Consider the following 23,865-nt stretch of genomic DNA (forward strand, 5'->3'; position numbering starts at 1 on the left):
AACTAGGAGGTCTTCCCCTGCTGGAACCTCCTCTGCCTCGGTGGAGCTCAGCTCCCCCTTCCAAACACATCCAGGCACCAGACAGAGCTCCTGCAAGTGTCCAGTGCTCCTCCTTCTTTGGTGTAGTAACAGCTGGAGCATTATTTAGGGCTTCTTGGTCAGGTTTAAGTGGAGGTGGTGGGGAGAAAATACAATTTGTAACATCCTTTGCAAATCTGAAGCAGGAAGTAAATTCAGAGCACCTCCAGCCCCATGCTGACTCTGTGCATGAAGCTGTGTCCTGTACCAGACCAGCTGAGGATGTGGCAGACCCCCTGCTCTTGCTATAGGCTTTCTTCTGACATGGTCTAGTGGTCATGGAGGTGCTGAGTAGAAGGCTGGAGGCCTTGGAGACCTTTTCCATCCTTAATGAGTCTATGATTCTGTATTCAAAAGGAAGCCCCTCTGGAGCTCCAGGCTGGGCCAGAAGCAGGGTCTGCCAAGAGCCCTCTCACAGGTGTCAGCAGCTCTGTTTGGTAAAGATTCCTGACAGTGCTCAGGGACCAAGAAAGAATGAAAAGCTGGACCAAGCCTGTGGCCTCCATGGCTTTCCCTGCACCTGGAATGTTCTCCCTGGACAGCAGCTCTGCTCTGCTCTGCATGTCCCTCTGAGCCAGGGGAAATCCTTGCTCCAATGTCCTGGCCATGGCCTGAGGCAGCACCATGGGCACCTGAACTTTCAGTTACCTTCCTGGGGTCCTGGCCTCCTCCACTTGTCTAAGTGCAACAGGCAGAAGGGCTGGGAAGGGCCTCAGGGCCCTGTGCACCCAGTGCTGGCTCTCCTCGAGGCTCTGCTCCTTACCTGCCCATCGCCACCTGGTCGTTGGGGTCCCAGGAAGTGGTTTTACGTTCGATGAATTCCCGCAGGAGCTGCAGGAAAGACAACAGCCCCAGGTGAGAGCCAGGCCAGGCCATGGGGTGCAAAGCAGCTCACAGCTCTCTCAGAAGGCTGAAGGAACTGGCTGCCAAACCCCCACGGGGACCTGCAGGCTCCCCAGCACAACCCAAGCCCAAGCTTCGGTTCCTTTGTTCAGATGTGTGCAGGGCACCTCCACAGGGGAGGCTGATGGGGGCTGATGGGGGCTGATGGCTGAAGCCACTCTGCATCATGGCCCTTCCAGGAAGGTCTCCAGAGAACCTCTGCCAGGAGCACAGCACCAGAGCCACTACAAAGTGCTTCTGCATAGCATTTGAGAGGGATCTGCCCTGCAGCGTGCCAGGGCCTACCCAGGGACAGCTGGTACCTGTCAGACACCTGAGCAGGATCTAGAAGGCTACAGAGTCAGAAGAGACAACCAGCTGAGGTGAGACAGCAGCAGTGCTGAGCACAGCTTAGCTCCTGACCCATGCTGTGCTCACAGCATTGGCCCCCAGACAGCCCCCCAGCACCAGTGCTGCCCCTCCAAGCACAGCTGGCACCAGAAGCTGTCCCAGGCACAGTCATGTGAGAGAGCTGCCGATCCCTGTAGCTCCTGATCATTCATACACTGCTGCAGGGAGGGAGGGAGAGGAAAGATGTGCACCCCAGGGGAGCAGAATGCCATCAGGCAGAGATGGGCAGCACTTTATGACCCTCAAACAAGAGACACTCAAGCAACAGAGAGAATATTTATACCTGTCCCCAGCCTTCCTCTCCTGCAGGCACACATCAGATCTCACAAAAAGAGCAATTCAAGCATAATTAAAAACCTGCCATCGCTTTCCTGGGTTTCCTATTTGCTTATTTGTGGAGATTATCACTGCAGCAATTACAGCTGAAAATTCCAGGAGAGAGGCCACTGCTTGATTATCTCCAGCAAACAGCAAGCTACTTCTCTGCCCTGTTTATCTGATTGATTCCCAACATCTCTCTGGCACACAATCTATCAGTTTATCTCTCCCACTTCATCACAGTCACTCCTGGCAGCTAAATACAAGATCCAAATCCAGTGTTACACAGAGACACGACACAGTAAACCTGTGTAGCACTGCTGCTCTCTGCACAGCTGCCCTGCAGGCGACGCAGGAATGGGAGCTGGGCTCCCAGTCAATACTCTGTCAAAAGCAAGGCTGGAGGCAGGCTCTGAACAGCAGCAGGGAATGGTGCAGCAAGGGCTCAGGGGCTCCTCCTGTAGCACAGCAGGGTGCACTCACTGCCTCGGCACAGTGCTCCTTAAGAGCCTGTGGGGCAGCCACGGCAGAGGCCCAGGCACACAGCACTGCAGAGCCCCCGGGCCCTGCAGAGCCAAGCAGCAGGACCCCTGCAGGACCTGGTCTGCCTGGTGGCCCACCAAACACAGACTGCTAGACAGTGCTGCCAAGACCATGGAATCACAGAGTCACAGGATGCTAGGGGCTGGAAGGGACCTCTGCAGATCACTGAGGCCAAGCCCCCTGCCAGAGCAGGGTCACCCAGGGCAGGGCACACAGGAACACAGCCAGGTGGGGCTGGAAGCTCTCCACAGAAGGAGGCTCCACAGCCTCTGTGGGCAGCCTGCTCCAGGGCTCAGCAGCCTCACACCAAAGAGGTTTCTCCTCATGTTGGGGTGGAACCTCCTGGGTGCCAGTTTGTGTCCACTGCTCCTTGTCCTGTCACAGGGCACCACTGAACAGAGCCTGGCCCCTTCTTGCCCCCCACCCCTCAGATCTTTACAGACATTGAGCAGATGTCCTCTTACTCTTCTCTGGGCTCATCTGCCCCAGGGCTCTCAGTCTCCACCTGACCACACTGGTTAGAACAAGATGCCTTTTGGGGGCAGGTTCCTAGCACTGCACCCAGGAGGTGGGCAGGATCCTGCTGGAGAAGATCCCTCTCCTGCTGGGGAGGCAGAGCTTCCCATGATGCTGTGAAGGGCAGGGAGCTCCACTGCATGCTGCTTAGCAGGGATCCCATTATTTGCTGGGGGGCACATCCCCTCCTCTGTGGATGGAATTAGTAAGGAAGAGCTTTGTGCAGCAGGAGACTAAACCCTGCCCACAGTTGTCTCCTCTGCACTGAGCAGGCCACCAGCCGACAGCCATTAGTCGAGGCAGGAACACTTTGCTTGACCTTGGGGCTGACAGGGAAATGTTCCTCAGCTCAGCATCAGCTGCAGGAGTGGGGACACTGCTGGGGAGAGGAGAGGCAGAGATGGGGGGGAAGTAACAAAGGGGCAGGGACAGGAGGGAAATTAGGGAACAGAAATCAAAGCTGCGAAGCATCTTATTCCATCCAAACAGTGTTTGTCTGAAAGCTGGAGTTATAAATCATGCTAACAATGGTTACTAGAATAAAAGTGATGTAGCCAGAGGCTACCACTGAAAAAAAGTCAGGCTGGGCCTGCCTCACTGCCTTTGGTCTTTAAGGATTTGATTAGTTTTTCCGCTTTCTAGTTCAGAGCCTTGCACTCAGCCCTGCTCCAGCGCCAGCCAGGGCTCCGGGTACAGCAGCAATGATAAATTCATTTACTGCAGAAGGCAACACTGTTTTCACAGCACAAGACTTAAAACACTTCCCAAGCTATAATATTTCATTAAGCTTGGTGATTCTGCTTAGAATTTATTAGTCAAAACAGAAAACTCTCCTCAGACCCCCCAGGTTCCATCAGCAGTGATAAATGTGTCTCCCAATGGCTAATTATTAACTAGGAAGTGTGAGTAAATCATGATCAGCACTAAGCCCTGATGTGTGAAGAGCAGAGTCTGATACAGGCAATTCCAGCACCAAAAGGCTTGGATCTGAAACATGTCCTGGTTCTGCCTCCCCACCCTGAGCTCCTCACTCTGCCCTGAGCTCCACAAGCCTGAGCTCAGTCTCCCAGGGCCTGCAGCTCAGCAGCCAGCTCCAAGCTGCCCGTGCCAAGAGCTGGAACCAGCCAACAGGCAACAGCAAGCAGAAGAAAGCTGCTGAGCTGTTTGCTTTGCCTTTGGAACCATGTGAGGATGCCAAAAGTTGTCCTCAGGCAAAGCTTTGCTACCAGAACCAACCCCATCAGGCTTCCCCAGTCAGAACCAGAGCTTCAGAGAGTCACAGAATGGGTTGGGTTGGAAGAGACCTTACAGATCATCCAGTCCCAACCCCCTGCCATGGGCAGGGACACCTCCCACCAGCCCAGGCTGCTCAAGGCCTCATCCAGCCTGGCCTGGAACACCTCCAGGGAGGGCACATCCACAGCCTCCCTGGGCAGCCTGTTCCAGTGTCTCCCCACCCCCACTGTAAAGAGTTTCTCTCTAATCTCCAGTCTCAATCTCCCTTCCTCAAACCTCAATCCATTCCCTCTCATCCTTACAGGTCTTTTCCAACCCCAATGATTCCATGGTTCAATGACTACCAGCCCCATGGCTGAAGAAGGCAGAGGGATGCTGCATGGTTTGCCAAGGCCACGTTCACAGAGCTGGGAGCAGCTGGGCATCGCCTGCCTCCTCAGCACACAAGCATTTCTCTTTGGCCATGCACTGTCTGCCAGTGTTTCTAATACCACAGGTGCTGACCTTTCTGATTTGCAGACCCCCAGGAATTTCCAGTTGAGACAAAGAGGGCAGAAAGCTGCAGGCAGCCTGGTGACAAAGGCTCACTTGTCCCAGACCGTGCAATCAACTCCAATTAACCCCTGGCAAAGCTGATCCAGGCTGTATCACAGCAAACAGTTGGGTTTAGAGAGCCTGGAAGTGTAAGCAGAACAAAAAGAACACTTTCCCTCTGATGTTACTCAAATCTTCAGACAGAGCCAGCAAAAGCAGGGGTCACTTCTGCCACAGTGCATCAAAGCCACCTGCTCTGTCTTGAGGGGCACTGCTGCCTTTGATTCATCAGCCAGGTACACGAGGAGGTGAGAAGCAGCCTCAGTGCTGGTGGTCACACAGGCAACTTGAAACGGACCTGCCAGGCTCTCTGTGCCAATAAAACATCAAACAAGGGGCTGCCAAGGTTCATTCTGAACCAGCTGTGCAGAACAAGGGACAAGCAGAGCCTCAGCCTGCTTCTGCCATCTTGAGTCACTTGCTGAAAGCAGCAGAATCCAGACCTGGGGCTTACCAGCAGCTGCTCACCCTTGCCAGGACACTGTCACACAACATGGCAGGGGCTGGAAGGGACCTCTGCAGATCATCCAGTCCAACCCCCTGCCAGAGCAGGGTCACCAGGGCAGATCACAGGAACACATCCAGGTGGGCCTTGAAAGTCTCCAGAGAAGGAGACTCCAGAACCTCTCTGGGCAGCCTGCTCCAGGCTCCAGCAGCCTCACACCTAGGAAGTTTCTCCTCATGTTGAGGTGGAACCCCCTGGAATGGGAGGAAACCCAGGTAGTAACAGCTCAGTTCAGTGTCTCAGCAGCTGAGGGAGGACAGTCCTCTCACCCACAGGCAGCCTGCCCAGCAAGCTGCTGCCAGCCCCCTTTGAAGGCTTCAGTGTTTTATTCAACGTTCTCCACCCAGCCAGGCTCTGCTCAGCTCCTGGGGCTGAGCTGCTCCCAGCCAGGACTGATTATCAAGGCCTGTTATAAAGTGTGATGGCATGCAACAGAACCAAACCAGGGGGAGGAGGGAGCAGGAGAGCAGAGAAGGGAAAAAAGGGGATTATGTATATTCCTAATTCTCCTTGGGCATACCTGCTGCCATCAATGATGAACATTTGTTCTGGGAAGAGCTGCTACCAGTGGAACGCTTAGCATATGAACACTCCTCGAGACAGCACCCAGACCAGCAACCGCCGGGGACCAGCCGCTGCTCTCCTTTTCGGGCTGCGGGAATCGCCATCGCTGCCGAGTTTTTAGCCGCGGGGAAGGAGCAGCCGCTCTTTCACGTGGTCAGACTCGTGGTCCCAGCGGCGGGAGCGGCTGAATTTAAAAGGCTCTGCTGCGGCTCGGGGGGTTCACTTCGTCGGGCAGCTTCCTCGAGACAGCACCCAGACCAGCAACCGCCGGGGACCAGCCGCTGCTCTCCTTTTCGGGCTGCGGGAATCGCCATCGCTGCCGAGTTTTTAGCCGCGGGGAAGGAGCAGCCGCTCTTTCACGTGGTCAGACTCGTGGTCCCAGCGGCGGGAGCGGCTGAATTTAAAAGGCTCTGCTGCGGCTCGGGGGGTTCACTTCGTCGGGCAGCTTCCTCGAGACAGCACCCAGACCAGCAACCGCCGGGGACCAGCCGCTGCTCTCCTTTTCGGGCTGCGGGAATCGCCATCGCTGCCGAGTTTTTAGCCGCGGGGAAGGAGCAGCCGCTCTTTCACGTGGTCAGACTCGTGGTCCCAGCGGCGGGAGCGGCTGAATTTAAAAGGCTCTGCTGCGGCTCGGGGGGTTCACTTCGTCGGGCAGCCCGTGTTCTCCTGTACGCTCACGCGCCGCCCATTTTTTTTTTATTTTTTTTTTTTTTTTTGTTTTTGTTTTTGTTTTTAAATTGGCAGTAGGTGCTGTGGCCAGGGACAGCCATGGTTGTAACTCGCAGCAAAATCTCCCTTAAAAAATCAGTGTCGACCCAGACGGAGGTAGAACAGAAGCAGGTAGCTGTCCAGGTATCTGGCTGTAGAGAATGCTGGAGCCTGGCCCTTGAGACGCAGGGTAGTGGGGGCAACTCTTGTATAAGGTGTGAGCAGGTTGACTATCTACTTAATATGGTGGCCAGACTGAGGGATAAGTTTGCTAGCCTTAGAAATGTAAGGAAATGTAGGAAAGAGATGAACCAGAGGAGGAAAGAGATGAACCAGAGGAGGAAGGAGATGGACCAAAAGAGGAAAGAGGTGAATCAGAATCAGAAGAGGAAAGAGTTGAATGGGAGTAAGCAGGCTCTGCAGGCTCCCCCAGCAGAGGCTGGTTATTCAAAAAGCAGAGGTGAATGGACGCAGGTTACTCTCAAAAGACGCAAAGTTAAACCTCCTTGCCTCCCCTCACCTTCCCCACTGCTCTTAGAAAACAGATATGGAGCACTGGAAATTGAGGGTGAGGTGGTCCTGATGCCGGAGGACACACCATCTGGGGTTCTCCCTAAAGCTAAGCAGCCTAAGATTAAACAGCCTAAGGCAAAGCAGCCTAAGGTCAAACAGTCTTCTTCTGGCATCAGGACCTGTTCCCTCAATAAAAAGAGGAGGGTAGTTGTTATTGGTGATTCCCTTCTGAGGGGAATGGAGGGCCCTATATGTCGGCCTGACCCATCTCATAGGGAACTCTGTTGTCTGCCAGGAGCCCAAGTTAATGATGTTACCAGTAGGCTGCCTAAACTGGTACAGCCCTCTGACTACTACCCCTTACTAGTTATGCAGTTAGGGAATGATGATGTTGCAACCAGAACTCCCAGGGCTATCAAAGATGACTTCAGGGCCCTGGGAGACCTGGTTGAGGGGTCAGGGGCACAAATAATTTTTTCATCAATACCTTTAACTGCAGGAGGGAATACAGTAAGGAACAGGTCAGCAGCTATAGTTAACAAGTGGCTTAGAGGCTGGTGCAGTCAAAAGAATTTTGGGTTTTTTGATATTGGGAAACTTTCCACTGCACCAGGCCAGCTGACAACAGATAGAGAACATCTGTCCCAGAGAAGGGGAAAGATCACTGTATATGAGAACGGACTGTCCCCCAAAGATAAAAAAATCCTGGGTAGGGAATTGGCGGGTCTCATAGACAGGGCTTTAAACTAGTTTCGAAGGGGGAAGGGGCTGAAGAGAGTCCTCTCAGACAAGAGTCTGGGGGCGACAAGCTAGAGTTGGAGGTGAAACCAGCAGCCCAGCTGAAGTGCATGTACACTAATGCACGAAGCATGGGTAACAAACAGGAGGAGCTGGAAGCCTTGATGCAGCAGGAAAATTATGATATAGTTGCCATCACAGAGACGTGGTGGGACGACTCACACGACTGGAGCGCTGCAATTGACGGTTACAAGCTCTTCAGGAGAGACAGGCGAGGAAGAAGGGGTGGAGGGGTGGCCCTGTACATCAGAAAGACACTAGATGCCATTGAGATGGAGATTAGGGATGATCGGGTTGAATGCTTGTGGATAAGAATTAGAGGGAAGACCAGCAGGGCAGACACCCTGGTTGGAGTCTGTTATAGACCACCCAACCAGGAGGAAGATGTTGACGAAGCATTCTATAGGCAGCTTAGGGCTGTCTCAAGATCTCCGGACCTTGTTCTCATGGGTGACTTCAACCTGCCTGACATCTGCTGGGAACTCAACACGGCAGAGAGGAGACAGTCTAGAAGGTTTTTAGAATGCATGGAGGACAGCTTCTTATCCCAGGTGCTGCGAGAGCCTACCAGGGGCAAGGCTATGCTTGACCTCCTCTTCACCAACAGGGAAGGACTGGTGGGTGATGTGGTGGTTGGAGGGTGTTTGGGGTCCAGTGACCACGAGATAATTGAATTCTCGGTTTTTGGTCAAGCCAAGAGGGGCGGCAAGAAGACCTCCACTCTGGACTTCCGGAGGGCAGACTTTGGGTTACTCAAGGAACTAATTCAGAGGGTTCCTTGGGATAAAGTCCTTAAAAACAAAGGGGTCCAGGAGAGCTGGACCTACTTCAATGAAGAATTGTTGAAGGCTCAGGGACAGGCTGTGCCAATGTGCCAGAAGATGAGCCGCCGGGGCAGACGGCCAGCCTGGATGGTTCATGAACTTTTAATGGAACTGAGGGAAAAAAAGAGGGTGTATCACCTTTGGAAGCGAGGGGAGGCAACCCACAGAATGTTTAAGGATGTTGCTAGGTCTTGTAGGAAGAGAATTAGGGAGGCAAAAGCACACTTGGAACTTAAACTGGCCTCTACTGTGAAGGACAACAAAAAGTCCTTCTATAAATACATTAATAGTAAGAGGAAGGGGAAGGAAAACCTCCACTCCTTGGTGGATACGGAGGGGAACATTGTAACCAAGGATAAGGAAAAGGCAGAGATACTTAACACCTTCTTTGCCTCAATTTTTACTAGAAGGGCAGAACGTCTTCCTGACAGCTGGTCTGCAGAGCTAGCAGAAGGAGCCAGGGAGCTGCACAGTTTCCCTATGTTCCATGAGGCGGTAGTTGGAACTCTCCTTAGCAGCTTGGATCCCCACAAGTCCATGGGACCAGATGGGATTCATCCTAGGGTGCTGAGAGAGCTGGCAGATGAGCTGGCCAAGCCACTCTCCATAATTTTCCAGCAGTCCTGGCTCACTGGCGAGGTCCCAGAGGACTGGAAGCTGGCCAACGTGGTGCCCATCCATAAGAAGGGCCGGTTGGATGAGCCAGGGAATTACAGGCCTGTCAGCCTGACCTCAGTGCCAGGCAAGATCATGGAACAGGTCATCCTGAGTTCAATAACACAACACTTACAGGATGGCCAAGGGATCAGGCCTAGCCAGCATGGATTTAGGAAGGGCAGGTCCTGCCTGACCAACCTGATCTCCTTCTATGATCAGGTGACCCGCCTGGTGGATGTGGGGAGGCCTGTTGATGTAGTCTACCTGGACCTCAGCAAGGCCTTTGACACCGTCCCCCATAGCAAACTGCTGGCCAAGCTGTCAGCCCATGGCTTGGACGGGAGCACACTGCGATGGGTTAGGAACTGGCTGGAGGGCCGAGCCCAGAGAGTGGTGGTGAATGGTGCCACATCCAGCTGGCAACCAGTCACTAGTGGTGTGCCCCAAGGATCAGTGCTGGGCCCTGTGCTCTTTAACATCTTTATTGATGATCTGGATGAGGGCATTGAGTCCATCATCAGTAAATTTGCTGACGACACCAAGTTGGGGGCAAGAGTTGATCTGCTGGAGGGTAGAGAGGCTCTGCAGAGAGACCTGGACAGGCTGGACAGATGGGCAGAATCCAACGGCATGAGATTTAACACATCCAAATGCCGGGTTCTGCACATTGGCCACAACAACCCCATGCAGTGCTACAGGCTGGGGTCAGAGTGGCTAGAGAGCAGCCAGGCAGAGAGGGATCTGGGGGTGCTGGTTGATGGTAGGCTTAACATGAGCCTGCAGTGTGCCCAGGCAGCCAAGAGGGCCAATGGCATCCTGGCCTGCATCAAGAACAGTGTGGCCAGCAGGAGCAGGGAGGTCATTCTGCCCCTGTACACTGCACTGGTTAGGCCACACCTCGAGTACTGTGTCCAGTTCTGGGCCCCTCAGTTTAGGAAGGATGTTGACTTGCTGGAACGAGTCCAGAGAAGAGCAACAAAGTTGGTGAGGGGTTTGGAACACAAGCCCTATGAGGAGAGGCTGAGGGAGCTGGGGCTGCTTAGCCTGGAGAAGAGGAGACTTAGGGGTGACCTTATCACTCTCTACAACTACCTGAAGGGAGGTTGTAGACAGGCTGATGATGGTCTCTTCTCCCAGGCACCCAGTACCAGAACAAGAGGACACAGTCTCAAGCTGCGCCAGGGGAGGTTCAGGTTGGATGTTAGGAAGAAGTTCTATACAGAAAGAGTGATTGCGCTATGGAACGGGTTGCCCGGGGAGGTGGTGGAGTCGCCGTCATTGAAGGTGTTCAGAAGGAGACTTGATGGGGTGCTTGGTGCCATGGGTTAGCTGTTTGGGTGGGTTGGATTGGTTGATGGGTTGGACACGATGATCTTGAAGGTCTCTTCCAACCTGGTTTGGTTTATTCTAAAGGTTTATTTTCTTTGGGAAGCTGCCTGACAAGCTATTTGAAAACTAACCTAATTCCTGTTGGAAATAAACCAATTTCCATTCTCTCCTTTACTAGAGGAGTATTTCAACCTAATAATAAAATCTCCACTGTAGCATGTCAAACCAGCAGCTCCCTGGTAGCAGGCTGGAATTTTAAGTCTTAATGCTGCAGTACCAGCTGTAATGAATTCCACCTGAAGATGACTTCTGAAAAAGACTTTTTCCTTTTGCTTCCCTTGAAACAGAATCACAGAAGCTCTTTGGGTGGAAGAGACCTTCAAGATCATCCAGTCCAGCCTCTGCCCCAGCACTGCAAGGTCAGCACTAAGCCATGTCCTAAGCACCAGGTCCATGTATGACAGAGAGTTTAAAGGAGAAGGAGATGGGGTCCAGGTCTAGCCTCTCCCTGCTCTCAGTGATGAGGATCCTTCTGAAGCAGTCTAACTATCCCCACCCAGTGCAACCTAAACAAAACCTTTCCACTTGCACTCTTCAGCTCTGCTTTACATCACCATCCAGCATGGGCCAGCACAGGGGAGAATGTCACTGTTCAGAAAAGCAGAGTGTGAGAGAAGGCAAAGTGGGACGAGCAGAGGGAAGGGAACCAAATCCTGCACTGTGCAGTTCCACCAGCCCCACCTGCTGAGTTCACTGAACACCAAGACCTGGACAAGAAAAGCAGATTCAGAGCAGAGTGTTATAGATCATAACCAAACAGTGCAGCTACTTATTCTGCTGTCTTTAACTCAGGCACAGCCAGCAGCCCTCAGTCATTATGACCTGCTTAAATCACATTGAAATGCACAGGAACTTTGTTTCCAGTGTCCTCCTTTACTGGATGTTTCCCTTCCATAAGCCATAGGCAGCAAACACAATAATCACTACAAAATGGTATTTAGAAACATGAAAGTGATACCAAAACACAAAAGGAAAAGGTCTGGACCTACAGTGAAGCACCAAGCAAAACCTCAGCAGCCACCGAGAGGTCCTCACTCACCTGAACTGCCATGCACAGAGGGCAGCTTCTAAACTGCTCCAACAAGCAGAGCTGCTGCTGCTGGCTGGCCCTGAAGCAGCAGCTCCCTTTCTGATTTATTTCCCTGTGCACATCCAGGCACACAAAGGCACTGCCCAGCTCTGACCCACTGGAAGGCAAACACATTCTGTGGCCTGTCAGAGCCCCAGCGAAGCGCAGCCTGCCCCTGCCAAGCGCAGCCCAGCTGCAGTCACCACCCCGGCCAGCACAGAGAGCACTTCATGGAACCAGCTAAACTGGGGTGACAGAAAACACACAGCCATCTCCTTCTGCCTTGGCACCGAGGTGGCTTCAGCTCCAACCTCTGCCCAGCCCCACTCCACAGAAGACATGAACCAGGGCAACAGAAGAGGTGCTGCACGGTGGCTGGCAAGGGGCTGGCACCCTACAACCACCTGCACGCAGTGCAGCAGGAACCTGTACAGATCACCTCACCCAAGAAGCACACTGGAGAAGAGGAGTAGGGTGCGAAAGAGGGAGGGAGGAAGGGAGGGAGGAAGAGAGGGAGGGAGGGAAGGATGAAAAAAACAAACAAAAACCCCAAACAAAACCCCCAAGCAAGAAAGGAAAATGAATGTGTGGCTGCCGGCGGCTCAGCAGATGTCTGTGTGATGTACGAGGCTGGGGGAAGCTGCCGGAGCCTGCTGCCAGGCAGTGCTGCTGCTGCAAGCCTCCCCCAGCCTCAGCAGCAGATTTAGGGTCCATGGGGTTTCCAAGCTGCACCCATCCCTTGCTGTGCTGCCAGATGCTGCTGGCTGGTTGGCTGTGCGCAGGAGGCAGCAGTTGGTGGAGCAAGGAGCACAATCTGGAGGGGTTCCGGCGGTGCCACCCATCCTTCACCTCTGCCCAGCGCTCAAACAGCTCCAATTTGCTGCCACTTCCCTCCTGGGAAATGGCCAAGGTACAGTTGTGCCTGGCAGCCCCATTTGTTTTACTCAGGTGATTCTCTTCCCTCAATGACCTCTATTACTTTAAGTTTTAATTTAGATTAACCCCAGCACCCCAATTAACCAGCGAGGGGAAAAGCTAAGCTGTGCCTCGACACTTTCCTGAGCTCACCACTTACAGGAGCTGCAGTGAGCAGCAGGGCAGAGGAGCCACTCCCTCCACAGTGGAGCCCTTCATGCCCTGCTCTGCACATGCCCACAGGCTGCCAGTCACAGCTCTGCACAGATTCACAAATTACAGCAGGTTGGAGTCTCCAAGGGCATCTTGCCCAAGCCCCCTGCGCTCAGCAGGGACACCTCCAACTAGAGCAGCTGCCCAGGGACACAGCCATGCTGACCTCGAATGTCCCCAGGGACAGGGCCTCAGCCACATCCTTGGCCCTTCTCCTTGACCACTTCACATGATTTTGTCGTACTAACTCCATTTGTTCTGTGCTCTTAGGGCTCACTTGGCCCCCAAAGCTGGGCTGCTGGTCCACTCAGAGCCCGAGCTCCACCACAGCATCACCCCAGTGTCACACAGATCTGGCCCCAGCCACAAGACAGGCACTCTCCAATCCCCTTGTTAGAGCCCTCACAGAGGAACCCAGCAGCTCCAGCTGCCCAAGAGAGGCTTGCTCAGTTCACAGCAGGGAAGGTCTCACAATAAATCCACAGCCTAGAGATGAGCTACCTGGAACAGAATCCTGGGTCTGAGGCAGGCTGCCTTGAGTAAGAAATGTGTGGCCATGGCACTCTGGGACAGGGTTTAATGGCCACGGGGGTGTCAGGTTGGACTGTGTGACCTTGCAGGGTCTTCCCAGCCCAGACAGTTCTGAGTCTATGATCCTCTGAGTAGAGCCCTCACAAACATGAACTGTTCAGGCAGTCCCAGTCCTGCACGAGGCAAACATCTGCTTGGACATCCACAGCAGCAGAGTTGGAAGTGTGCTGGAAACCTTCTTGGAGGGCAACATCACAGCTCCCTGTATTTTCTCTCCATAAATCAGGGAGAGGAACTGCTCATTTAATGCAGCTTTTTATTCACCTTTAGTCCTGGCTCTGGACAGGAACCCCCAAACTTTAGAGGTATTCCAATACTTCTGGTTAACTCAGTTCTCAGAGCACAGCCACAAGGCAACAGCTCTGCTCCTCTGCTCTGGCACTTTCCTGCCCACTCTAAGGACTGCTCAGGTCAGGAATCTCTGCCTGTCCAACGATACAATGGGACCTGGTTAGTCCTGAAGCTAAATCTCTCTGTGGATCATCAGAGCAAAACCAAGATGTTGTGTGCTGGGGAGGGACTGGGAGTGAATCAGACTCCTCAGTACGTGGCAATGTCAGCATCCCATGGAGCTGGCACTGCTGCTTGTTAAATCAATCACAACCACGAGGCTTCCCTCAGCTGCAGCCTCCACACTCTGGGTGCAGATTCCCTGCTTCTGAGAGTTTTGCAAACACAAAGCAGACCTGGCCTGAATCCAAGCTGGCAGCACTCCAAGACAAGCACCAGAGCAGCCCTGCAGCTTTTCCATTCAGCAGCTGGATGAGACGATTTCAGCTGAGGTGAGAGCAACTCAGGGGCTCTGAAGATCTGCTGGGGGACTCCACCCACTGAGAGCAGTCACTGGAGGGATGCAGTCCCTTCCCTCTTGTGTGGCAGTGCTCACCAGGGAGGGCAACAGGCACAGACCTTACCCTGCAGCCCTGTCTCAGGGCCAGTAATGGCAGGAAGTTTAAACTTGCACTGCCCTACATTAAAGTCCTCTGAGGCATCCACAGAGATTTGGAATGTTACAACAGGCAGCTGAGTTTCACTGGTGAGAGGAATTTAGAGCCCGAACCAACCACATCACCTCTGGAAGCATTAACAGCTGTCATCCCAACACAGATTCAGCATCACCTACCTCGTGATAGAAGTCATCATCATCAAATATCTCCTCATCTATGTCCTTCAGGTGCCTGTTGGAATCTGAGGGAGGGAGGACTTCCTAGAAGCATAAAGGAAAGACTGCAAGCTCCCGGCTGTGTATTGCTGTCCCTAACTCTGATGACATCACGTGCAGCAGCTTGTAAACACACTTGAGGATATGAGGAAGGGGGAAAAGCTCCTGATATAACAAGCTCTTAAGGACTAGGAATACATTTAAAGGCAAGGCAGAAACGCTGCCAATGCCACCAGAGATTTATGAGCCCTTTACTGGGAAATAAATAGGGCTGAGCAAAGCCTTTCTGGCAAAACAGTGCAGATATTTTTAATGTAATGGCAAAAATACATCTTGCAAGTGCAGTAATTCTACATGATCTCCCAGAATTGAGTATTTATTCATTCTTAAATCCTAAATTAATAACAGACTTCCTGCTCAGATATTCTGCAGGTTGTATGCAGTATGGTTTTGGAAGTGACTTTCTGGGTTAAAGATTCTAACCTCCAGAGCGAAAACAAAGTTTTGTTGCCTCAGAGAGCAGATTCAGTAAGCGTCAGGAGCACAGGAGGAGAAAAATCACAGCCCAAACCTTGTTTTCCTTGTCAGGAGCCAGCACAGGAGATAATGCAAACACTATAAAGCTGGAATTGAAACATCTACATCTCCTCCTTGGCCATTCCAGGAATCAGCACTGAGCTATCCCCTCCATAAATCTCTCCCCAACAAGAACATCTCCTGCTGCTGAGGGCTCCAGCTCATTGTTTTGCAGAGAAGTTTCGCTGCTGCTGCTAGAGAAGAGTCAGACAAAGCTCCCTTACCAGGTCTCCAGGCACAGGCTGAGGGAGGGGAGGGGGCTCCTGCTCCTGCTTCCCCAGCACGGTGTAGACGGAGCGCTTGGTCTGCGTGCGCCGGAGCAGCCTCTCCTTGTCCAGCAGGATGTGATCGATCTGAGCCAGGATGGAGCGCTCGAAGGCACCGAACCCCTGCCACAGCATCAACCAGTGTCAGATAATGCAGAGAGCTTCTCCTCCAGGCAGCACTGCTCCTCCATCTTTCCCTGTCAGTGGCTAAGTAGACAGCATTCCAAGAGGAGGGGGCTGGGTTTCCTGGCCGGGATTTCTGCTGGGATTTCTTATTTGTTTCTCTCTCCCCTCTCCCTTCCCAACCCGAGGCGACCTGACGCCTGGCTTAACAAAATGCCTCTGCTGTTCTGGTTCAGATGAACTGCTCCATGATTAATACCAGCTCAGGGATGTTAGGAGACCCTGGATCTTCAGCAAAATGATTGCCCATTGTATTAAAGAGCACTCCTCAGGGAGGAGGAGAGCCACAGAAGCCTCTGGGTCTGCTATAAACCACAACCAGCCGCACTGCCATTTCCACACAGCTACCTGCTGCCAGAGCCTGGCTCTGAGGAGGTGTCTGGCTGGGGGAACACCAACACCATCCAGGAGGTTTTGGCCTCGAAATTATTTTTCCTGTTCAAAACAGGAATGGCTTTGGAATGAGGGCTGAGCTTCCTTCCAAACTCCTTTAAGGCTGGGGACAAGCACCCAGCTGTGTATTTAATTCCTACTGCTCTAACCTCGGCCTAACTCAGAACATCCATCACACACCTCTGCTACACAACAAGCATCTGAGAACACAGAAAGCAGGACTTGCCTTGCCCATTTTGCCAGCTGCCAGCTTGGTCTTCTCGTGCCACTTCTGCAGGACGCTGTTGCGATAGGTCCTGAAGTCGGCGTAGCGCTTGGCTAGGAACTCCGGGTACTCCTCCATCTTCAGCTTCCGCTTGGGGAGCCTCCTCCTCTTCTCCTGGGCCTTCTTCGCCTGCTCTTCATCACTGCTGCTGGGGATTTCCTCATCACTACAACAAGAAGGCACAGACTGAACAAGGCAGCATGTGTGAACTCCTGCCAGCCCCTCCGCCACGCTCAGGCCTCCCGCACCGCGGTGATCTTCACGGCGAGAGACCATCCGTGGCTCAGAGCCTCCTTCCTTAGCCACAGAACACACTTCCCACACTGGCAGAAGGAATGCAGATGGTCACCTGGCCAGAGGGTCCGTCACCCAGACAGAGCAGCACCTGAGAGAGCAGCAGGGAGTGAGCACAGTTCCCTCAGGGAGCTCTGGGCTCCCTTGGCACTCACCTGGCAGGCTCTGACTGCTTGCCATCCACCAGATGCCTCGTGCCTGGGTACTGATAGAGCAGCTCATCCTGAAGGTCCACTAACACTCTCAGCAATGCCTCCAAGGCTTTGTAACCTGCAGAACAAGAGACACAAGAGACAATTTCCCACTGGTCCTTGCTCCTGGTGCTTGGCAGTGCTTAGTTTCTCATCCTGAATCTGACCTCCTGTCACAGCTGCTGCACATCCCATGGCACACAGGCTTGGCTCCCCCCCTCACACACCCAGCAGAATCACAGGGTTGAAACACCTCCTGCCAGACCAGGCTGGTCCAACCTGGCCTTGAACACCACCAGGGACATCCACAACCTCCCTGGGTAGCCTGTCCCAGCACCTCCCCCCCTCACTGTCAAGAATGCCTTCCTCATCTCCAGGCAGGCCCTACCCTGATGGGCAGCAGCAGCGCTGGCTGGCAGAGCGCTGGCATCTGTGCACAGGGCAGGAGGAGCACTGTGCTGGTCAGATGCTCCCCAGGCCTTCCCCTGCTAGCTCCTCTGATGTGAAGTCACTGGGGCTGCTCTGCTTAACTGCCAGTCCTGTTCTGTCTTTGCAGTGAGCACAACAGAACGCAGAGGACTTCTCACCCCAGCTTTTGCCTAGTGTTCTGTATTTTTAATGGAGAATGCAGAGATACAGAGAGAGTGCACAGCAAATCTTCATCAGCCAGCCCGAGAGTGCAGGCAGAAATCAGCCCAGGCACTCAGAGGTCTCAATCCCATGCTTGTTTCCCCTGTGATACTGCTCAGTTGTCACCATCTTCAGATAAATTACAGCCTGACCTCAGTAACAGCAGTGTCAAGGAGAAGATGCTTTAAGATTTCTGTTGCAGATCAGCTGCTGGGCTCAGCCTCCCCCAGCCTGCTGTTCATTATAGATACGTTCTGACAACTCCTCTGTATAAACCTATTAAGGGATTAGGTTTGCCCTGCTTGTAAACCCAGTCCTGTGTTAGCATCAAAACAATTCCAGCAGACAAACAGACAAAAGCCCTTAAAAATGCATTTGTTGTGTGTCTGCAGCTGAAGCATCGCTTGCCGAAGGGAGGTGCCCCCACCCCAGCCTCGGCGCACAGCTTACAACAGCAAAGCCTTCCCCGCTGCCTGCAGCACAGCTGAACGACCCCAGCGCTCCCAAACTCTTTAGGTTCTGCCTCCCGCAGCCCTGCCGCTGTCCCCCGGGCGGCGCCGCGCCCCTCAATTACCGCTGGAGCCGCACTCGGCAGCGGGCTGGAGCCCCCCAGGCTGGGAGAGAGGGACCCCAGCGGAGGTGGGGATGGGGAGCAGCTTCACCTGGAGGGAAGGAGATGGAGAGGGCAGGGAAGACAATGCCCGAGCTCGTGGCAGGGCTAATTACTGCAGCCCGGCTCCATCCCGAGCCTCTTACAGCTGGGTCATTTCCCTCTCTTCTCGGGTAGTTAATGGCATTATGGGATGGCATTCTCATTGTTACCGGTGTGCTGCAAACTCAACTGCAGAAGCCGAGTGCCACCCCCCTGCCCCCTCCCCCTGCTCTGCCCTATCCATTCCATGTTTAATTCCAAAGGGACCCTTGGCTTCCCAGACTCCTCTCTTCTCTTCCTTCCAATGCCCTCATTTGCCTTTCCACAGCCTGCTGGGGGAACGCTGAGCCCATTCTGCACGCAGGCAGCACGAACCAGAACTGTTCACAGATGCAAACGGTGCCATTTGGAAAGCAAGCTGGATGCTGCCCCCCTGCTCCCCCAGCCCGGGGTCTTAGGGCTGCTCCTCGCCTGAAACAGACAAGTAAAGAGAGTCCCAAACGCGGAGCTTTGCAGCAGCCAGGCAGCCAAGGAGCAGCTTTACTTGTGATAACCACCAGGTTTGTACCCCTGCTCCCTCCCCTGCTCTGCTCACAGAACAAAGCCAGCAGCACCCCCAAGAGCACAGCAGCGCTGCAGGGGTCTCCCCCTGCCATCAGCTGTGCCTGGCCCTAGCCAGTCCCCGCTGATTTTCAGTGCCTAAAGCTTTCAGGACCTAGCAGGTAACACCACTGTGGCCTTCACAGGCACCACGAGTGGGCTGGGGCTGTTTGAGGACCACTCCCCTCAACTTGGTCACCGTTGGGAAGATCCTGATGCCAACAGCTCATTCTCAGAGCCCCCCTGCAGGCACAGCCAGCACCCCAGTTAACCCCAGCCTGCACCCCTCCCACCCTTCCTGTCCCACTCTCTGCAACGTGCTGGGGTAAACATTCCACCTTCTATCAACATCACTGTCCCAGCTGACAAAAAAACCTTCTCTAGGGCTGAGTCACTTCTGCATGCCCAGCCTGAGGGGAGGACCAGGTGGCTCAGCCCTGCCTTAAAACCAAAAACCCACAACTGGGTCCCTTCATGGCATCTCCGTGTGAGCCACTGCGCTCCCCAAAACACCAACTCACACTCTGAGTGCAGGAGAAGCCGGCTAAGCCCAGGACAACACACAAACCCTCCTTCCACCAGCCCCTTTCTATAGCTGCCCCTGGAGGAAGAAAGAAGGATGCGGAGTGGGATCCATCTGCAGCTGCTCCCAGAAGAGAGCAGGAGCCCTTTGGATGTGGCTTCCAGCCCAGCTGGGAGTCACAGTGTCTGTGGTGAGATGCTGACCTGTTAGAGTCACTTTTCAGAGGCCATGGGAGCCCCTTTGTTTGGTGTACAGGAGTGAAACAGCTGTTCCAGATCCAGCAGGCAGCTTAGCAATCCACCAAGGAAGCTGGGAGCCAGCCCCAGTAAATCACAGTGAGCCCTTCTGGTAATCCTCTCCCCTAGCCTCTCCTTTTATACACCCTTCACCCAGTCACTAGGTAGCCCTGGAGTACTCAGCTCCATTCAGGATAGCACTGCCATGTATCAGCATGGCAGGAGACCCACCAGAGATGAACTCTGTCCTGCTCTCAGACCACACCATTGCACTCTGTCAGTGCCAGTGGTCAGGGACAAGCTGGTTGTGCTGCTGGCATCCCCCTCTGTGCAGGGTGGCTCCTGGCTGCAGGGTGCCAACCCCTCCACCAGCCTCTGCTGCTGCCATGCCTCTGCTGCCACCCAAACCCAGCACTGCTGTGCTGGGACGCTGCAGGCACGATGGTTCCTGTGCTCTAAGCTCAGCGTTTTACAGCTTCCTGCACAGGGAAATATCTGCACTCTTCCTCATGACCTCTAAAAATGAGGTCTCCTTGCATCTTCCCAAGCAGCTGCAGAGAGCAGCAGCTGGTGTGGAGCAGCCTCATGCAGAGACACTTGAAGTTGATGAGGAAAAAAAAGCCAGAGCCTGAAGGCCAGGCTTTCAGAGGCCAAGCAGAAGGACTCCCAAAACTGCTCCACAGGCAACCTCCTCCTGGCCTGGCCCTGGGGAATCCACCCAGAGTGCAAGGGATAGGGATGGGAAACTACACACTAGGGCAGGCCCCCAGGATTTTCTCTGCCACTGTGTTCATGGCACCTTACAGGGCAGGCTGGGGCAGGGCTGCCCTCCAGCACAGTGCCTGCCTGCTGCTGTGTGCACAGGGCACGTGGACAGAGACAGGAGCATCGCTGCTGGGGGTACCAGCACCAAACAGCACATGTGCAGGACAGGCTGACACTCAGAGCCCACCATGACACTCAGACTGAAATCCAGTTTCCAAGCTGGTCATTCAGACTGAAATTCAAGAGTCCAAGATGGAAATGCAGAAGAACATTCAGAGCCCACACTGGAAATGCAGAATGCAATTCAGACTCCAAGCTGGTAATTCAGACCGAAATTCAGAGCCCATGCTGGAGATGCAGAATGAATTCTGGCTGAAATTGAAGAGCCCAGGCTGGAAATTCCCTGGAAATGAGCTCCTTTTCCCCTCAATTAAACGTCAGGCTCTGGCATGGCCGAGTATCATCGGCATGCAAGCCTTTCATTTTCCCTGTGCCTCCGCAGGCTGTAGGAGGTGCTGAGGCAGAAGAGCTGGAAGCCTTTGAACCACAGGATGCAAAGCCACAGCCGAGATGCCAAACACCGGGAGAGCTTCCCCTGCCACCCAGGAGAGTCCCCAGCTCAGCAGGGCACAGACTCCGGCCCCGGCAGGCAAACGGAGAGGAGGAGAGGGATCAGCTCTCCCTGAGCAGCTGGAGGGGGTGGGGAGCACCTTCCCCAGGTACAGGCAGCCATCCCCACGGCCGGAGGAAGAGGGGCAGCGCTTCAAAGGGCCGAGGGGCAGGGGTTGAGCCGCGGGTCAGGGCGGCACCGCGCGTCCCTCTCCTCGACGCCCGGCAGCCAGCCCCTGGCCCCAGGCATCCCCAGCAATTAATCCCCCCCCGGAACACGTTTGATTAAATCTCTTCAAGCAAATCCTTCGCTTTGCTTTTGTTAGTTCACTTCTTGTCAACATCTATTAAAATATGCCTTTAATTCTCCCCCAATCTTAAAAAACACCGATCCCACTGTCTTCAGCTTTAATCAACTGTAGGGCCGGCATTTTTCATTTCATAATAATGTGCTGCTTGGAATTCAAGAGGCAGGCTCGGCATCAATCATTCGGCAGGAATTTTTCCACTGCAATAAATATGCAAATGAGCAGAGGCAGTCAGTCGTATTTCAGCCCTGGCTTGCCAGTGTTTTAAAAAAGACACAAATTTATTAATTGCCGTTGGCCAGCGGAATCCTATTACTGTGGGCATTGATTACAAAGCCGTGTGAGTGATTATTGTGCAACTCGCAGGCTACCCAGGCATGAGGGGAAATTATTAAAGCAAGGCAGAGATTATCAACTCGGAATAACAATAAGCTCTAACGTTTTAGGCCCCTAACTTCCCCGACAAAGAGTGCCGCCCCGGCCCCGCCGCCGGCCCCGGGCTGCCCGCCGCGCCCGCAGCCTGCTCCCTGCCCGCCGAGCCCGCAGCCTGCTCCCTGCCAGCCGAGCCCGCAGCCTGCTCCCTGCCAGCCGAGCCCGCAGCCTGCTCCCTGCCCCGCGCCCGCAGCCTGCTCCCTGCCAGCCGAGCCCGCAGCCTGCTCCCTGCCCCGAGCCCGCAGCCTGCTCCCTGCCCCGAGCCCGCAGCCTGCTCCCTGCCAGCCGAGCCCGCAGCCTGCTCCCTGCCCCGCGCCCGCAGCCTGCTCCCTGCCAGCCGAGCCCGCAGCCTGCTCCCTGCCAGCCGAGCCCGCAGCCTGCTCCCTGCCCCGAGCCCGCAGCCTGCTCCCTGCCAGCCGAGCCCGCAGCCTGCTCCCTGCCCCGAGCCCGCAGCCTGCTCCCTGCCCCGCGCCCGCAGCCTGCTCCCTGCCCGCCGCGCCCGCAGCCTGCTCCCTGCCCCGCGCCCGCAGCCTGCTCCCTGCCCGCCGAGCCCGCAGCCTGCTCCCTGCCCCGCGCCCGCAGCCTGCTCCCTGCCCCGCGCCCGCAGCCTGCTCCCTGCCAGCCGAGCCCGCAGCCTGCTCCCTGCCCCGCGCTCGCAGCCTGCTCCCTGCCCCGAGCCCGCAGCCTGCTCCCTGCCCGCCGAGCCCGCAGCCTGCTCCCTGCCCCGCGCCCGCAGCCTGCTCCCTGCCCGCCGAGCCCGCAGCCTGCTCCCTGCCAGCCGAGCCCGCAGCCTGCTCCCTGCCCGCCGAGCCCGCAGCCTGCTCCCTGCCCGCCGAGCCCGCAGCCTGCTCCCTGCCCGCCGAGCCCGCAGCCTGCTCCCTGCCCCGCGCCCGCAGCCTGCTCCCTGCCCCGCGCCCGCAGCCTGCTCCCTGCCAGCCGAGCCCGCAGCCTGCTCCCTGCCCCGCGCTCGCAGCCTGCTCCCTGCCCCGAGCCCGCAGCCTGCTCCCTGCCCGCCGAGCCCGCAGCCTGCTCCCTGCCCCGCGCCCGCAGCCTGCTCCCTGCCCGCCGAGCCCGCAGCCTGCTCCCTGCCAGCCGAGCCCGCAGCCTGCTCCCTGCCCGCCGAGCCCGCAGCCTGCTCCCTGCCCGCCGAGCCCGCAGCCTGCTCCCTGCCCGCCGAGCCCGCAGCCTGCTCCCTGCCCCGCGCCCGCAGCCTGCTCCCTGCCCCGCGCCCGCAGCCTGCTCCCTGCCAGCCGAGCCCGCAGCCTGCTCCCTGTCCCGCGCTCGCAGCCTGCTCCCTGCCCCGAGCCCGCAGCCTGCTCCCTGCCCGCCGAGCCCGCAGCCTGCTCCCTGCCCCGCGCCCGCAGCCTGCTCCCTGCCCGCCGAGCCCGCAGCCTGCTCCCTGCCAGCCGAGCCCGCAGCCTGCTCCCTGCCCGCCGAGCCCGCAGCCTGCTCCCTGCCCGCCGAGCCCGCAGCCTGCTCCCTGCCCGCCGAGCCCGCAGCCTGCTCCCTGCCCCGCGCCCGCAGCGCCGATGCTGGCAGCCAGGGGAAGGAGGGAATCCCTCCAGGTACCACCCCTGCAACGCCAGGCTTTGGACGAGGGCTTCGCTGCACCTCCTGCCACAGGACCCCGGCGCGGCGCGGGTGGGAGGGCACTCTGGAGTCGATCCGGACCGGCCCTGCCAGGCAAGCCACCCACGGCAGGTCGCACAGGAACACATCCAGGCAGGTTTCACCAGCCTCCAGAGGAGACTCCACGGCCTCTCTGGCAGCCACAGTATGGTGCTAGCGATGCTGGGTGCCACCAATTCCTACCCACTCTGGGTAGCACTGAAACCCAAACTGCAAACAGCCCCCCGGGAAGCACAGGCAGCGTCAGGAGGGTTCAGCACGGGGCCCAGCAGCGAGCAAGCTGCAGGAGAACAGCTGGGGCAGACCACCACGGCTCTGTGCCTCCCTCCTGGGCACCAAGGCTCCTGCAAATCTCTCCAGCTCACTTTAGGAAATCATGGAGTACCATTCCCTTCTCACTGCCCAAAACACCGAGTCTGTGGAATTTCAAAGGCTGGTAGGAAAACTGTTTCCTTCTGCTGATGGCAGTAACAAAGGGTCTGCTCCCCAGCAAAGGCCAAATCTGCTGCTTGGTTCCACTGGAGTGCAAAGGATGCAAAAGCCTTTGCAGAGAGAAAATTGTATCCCCCAGCACAAAGGAGCCAGGGCTGCAAGCCCCTTTCACACAGGCAGCTCAGCTGACTCCCAGAGAGTTACAGGAGGGACTCCATTTAGCCCTTTCACTCCAACCTGACTGCATCTGACAGTAAGGACAACAGGATCAGACCTAGAGGAGTTAGCTGGAAGCAAAGACAGTAACTGGATGCAACGACAGAATCAAAGGCACTGGCATCCCAGGAGTTTGTTAGTGGGGTCTGGGGGAGGGGGAAAGAAAGAGAAACACTTCC

The 23,865-nt window shown here is 55.5% G+C and overlaps 1 protein-coding gene across 1 annotated transcript in view; it reads right to left on the minus strand.

Moving 5' to 3' along the window:
• Positions 1-23,865, minus strand: part of AATF (apoptosis antagonizing transcription factor) — a 47,720-nt gene that overhangs the window by 12,164 nt on the left and 11,691 nt on the right. Inside the window, exons 5-9 of the mRNA XM_068154980.1 lie at positions 16,619-16,733; positions 16,131-16,335; positions 15,287-15,451; positions 14,448-14,531; positions 842-909 (exon numbers count right to left, since the gene is read on the minus strand). Of these exons, the coding sequence (XP_068011081.1) occupies positions 842-909; positions 14,448-14,531; positions 15,287-15,451; positions 16,131-16,335; positions 16,619-16,733 (637 nt within the window). The remainder of the gene's footprint in view (positions 1-841; positions 910-14,447; positions 14,532-15,286; positions 15,452-16,130; positions 16,336-16,618; positions 16,734-23,865) is intronic.

This window comes from Melanerpes formicivorus, unplaced genomic scaffold, assembly GCF_026170545.1.
Source record: "Melanerpes formicivorus ecotype bairdi unplaced genomic scaffold, bMelFor1.0.p_v2 SCAF_29, whole genome shotgun sequence".
Taxonomy (NCBI): Eukaryota; Metazoa; Chordata; class Aves; order Piciformes; family Picidae; genus Melanerpes; species Melanerpes formicivorus.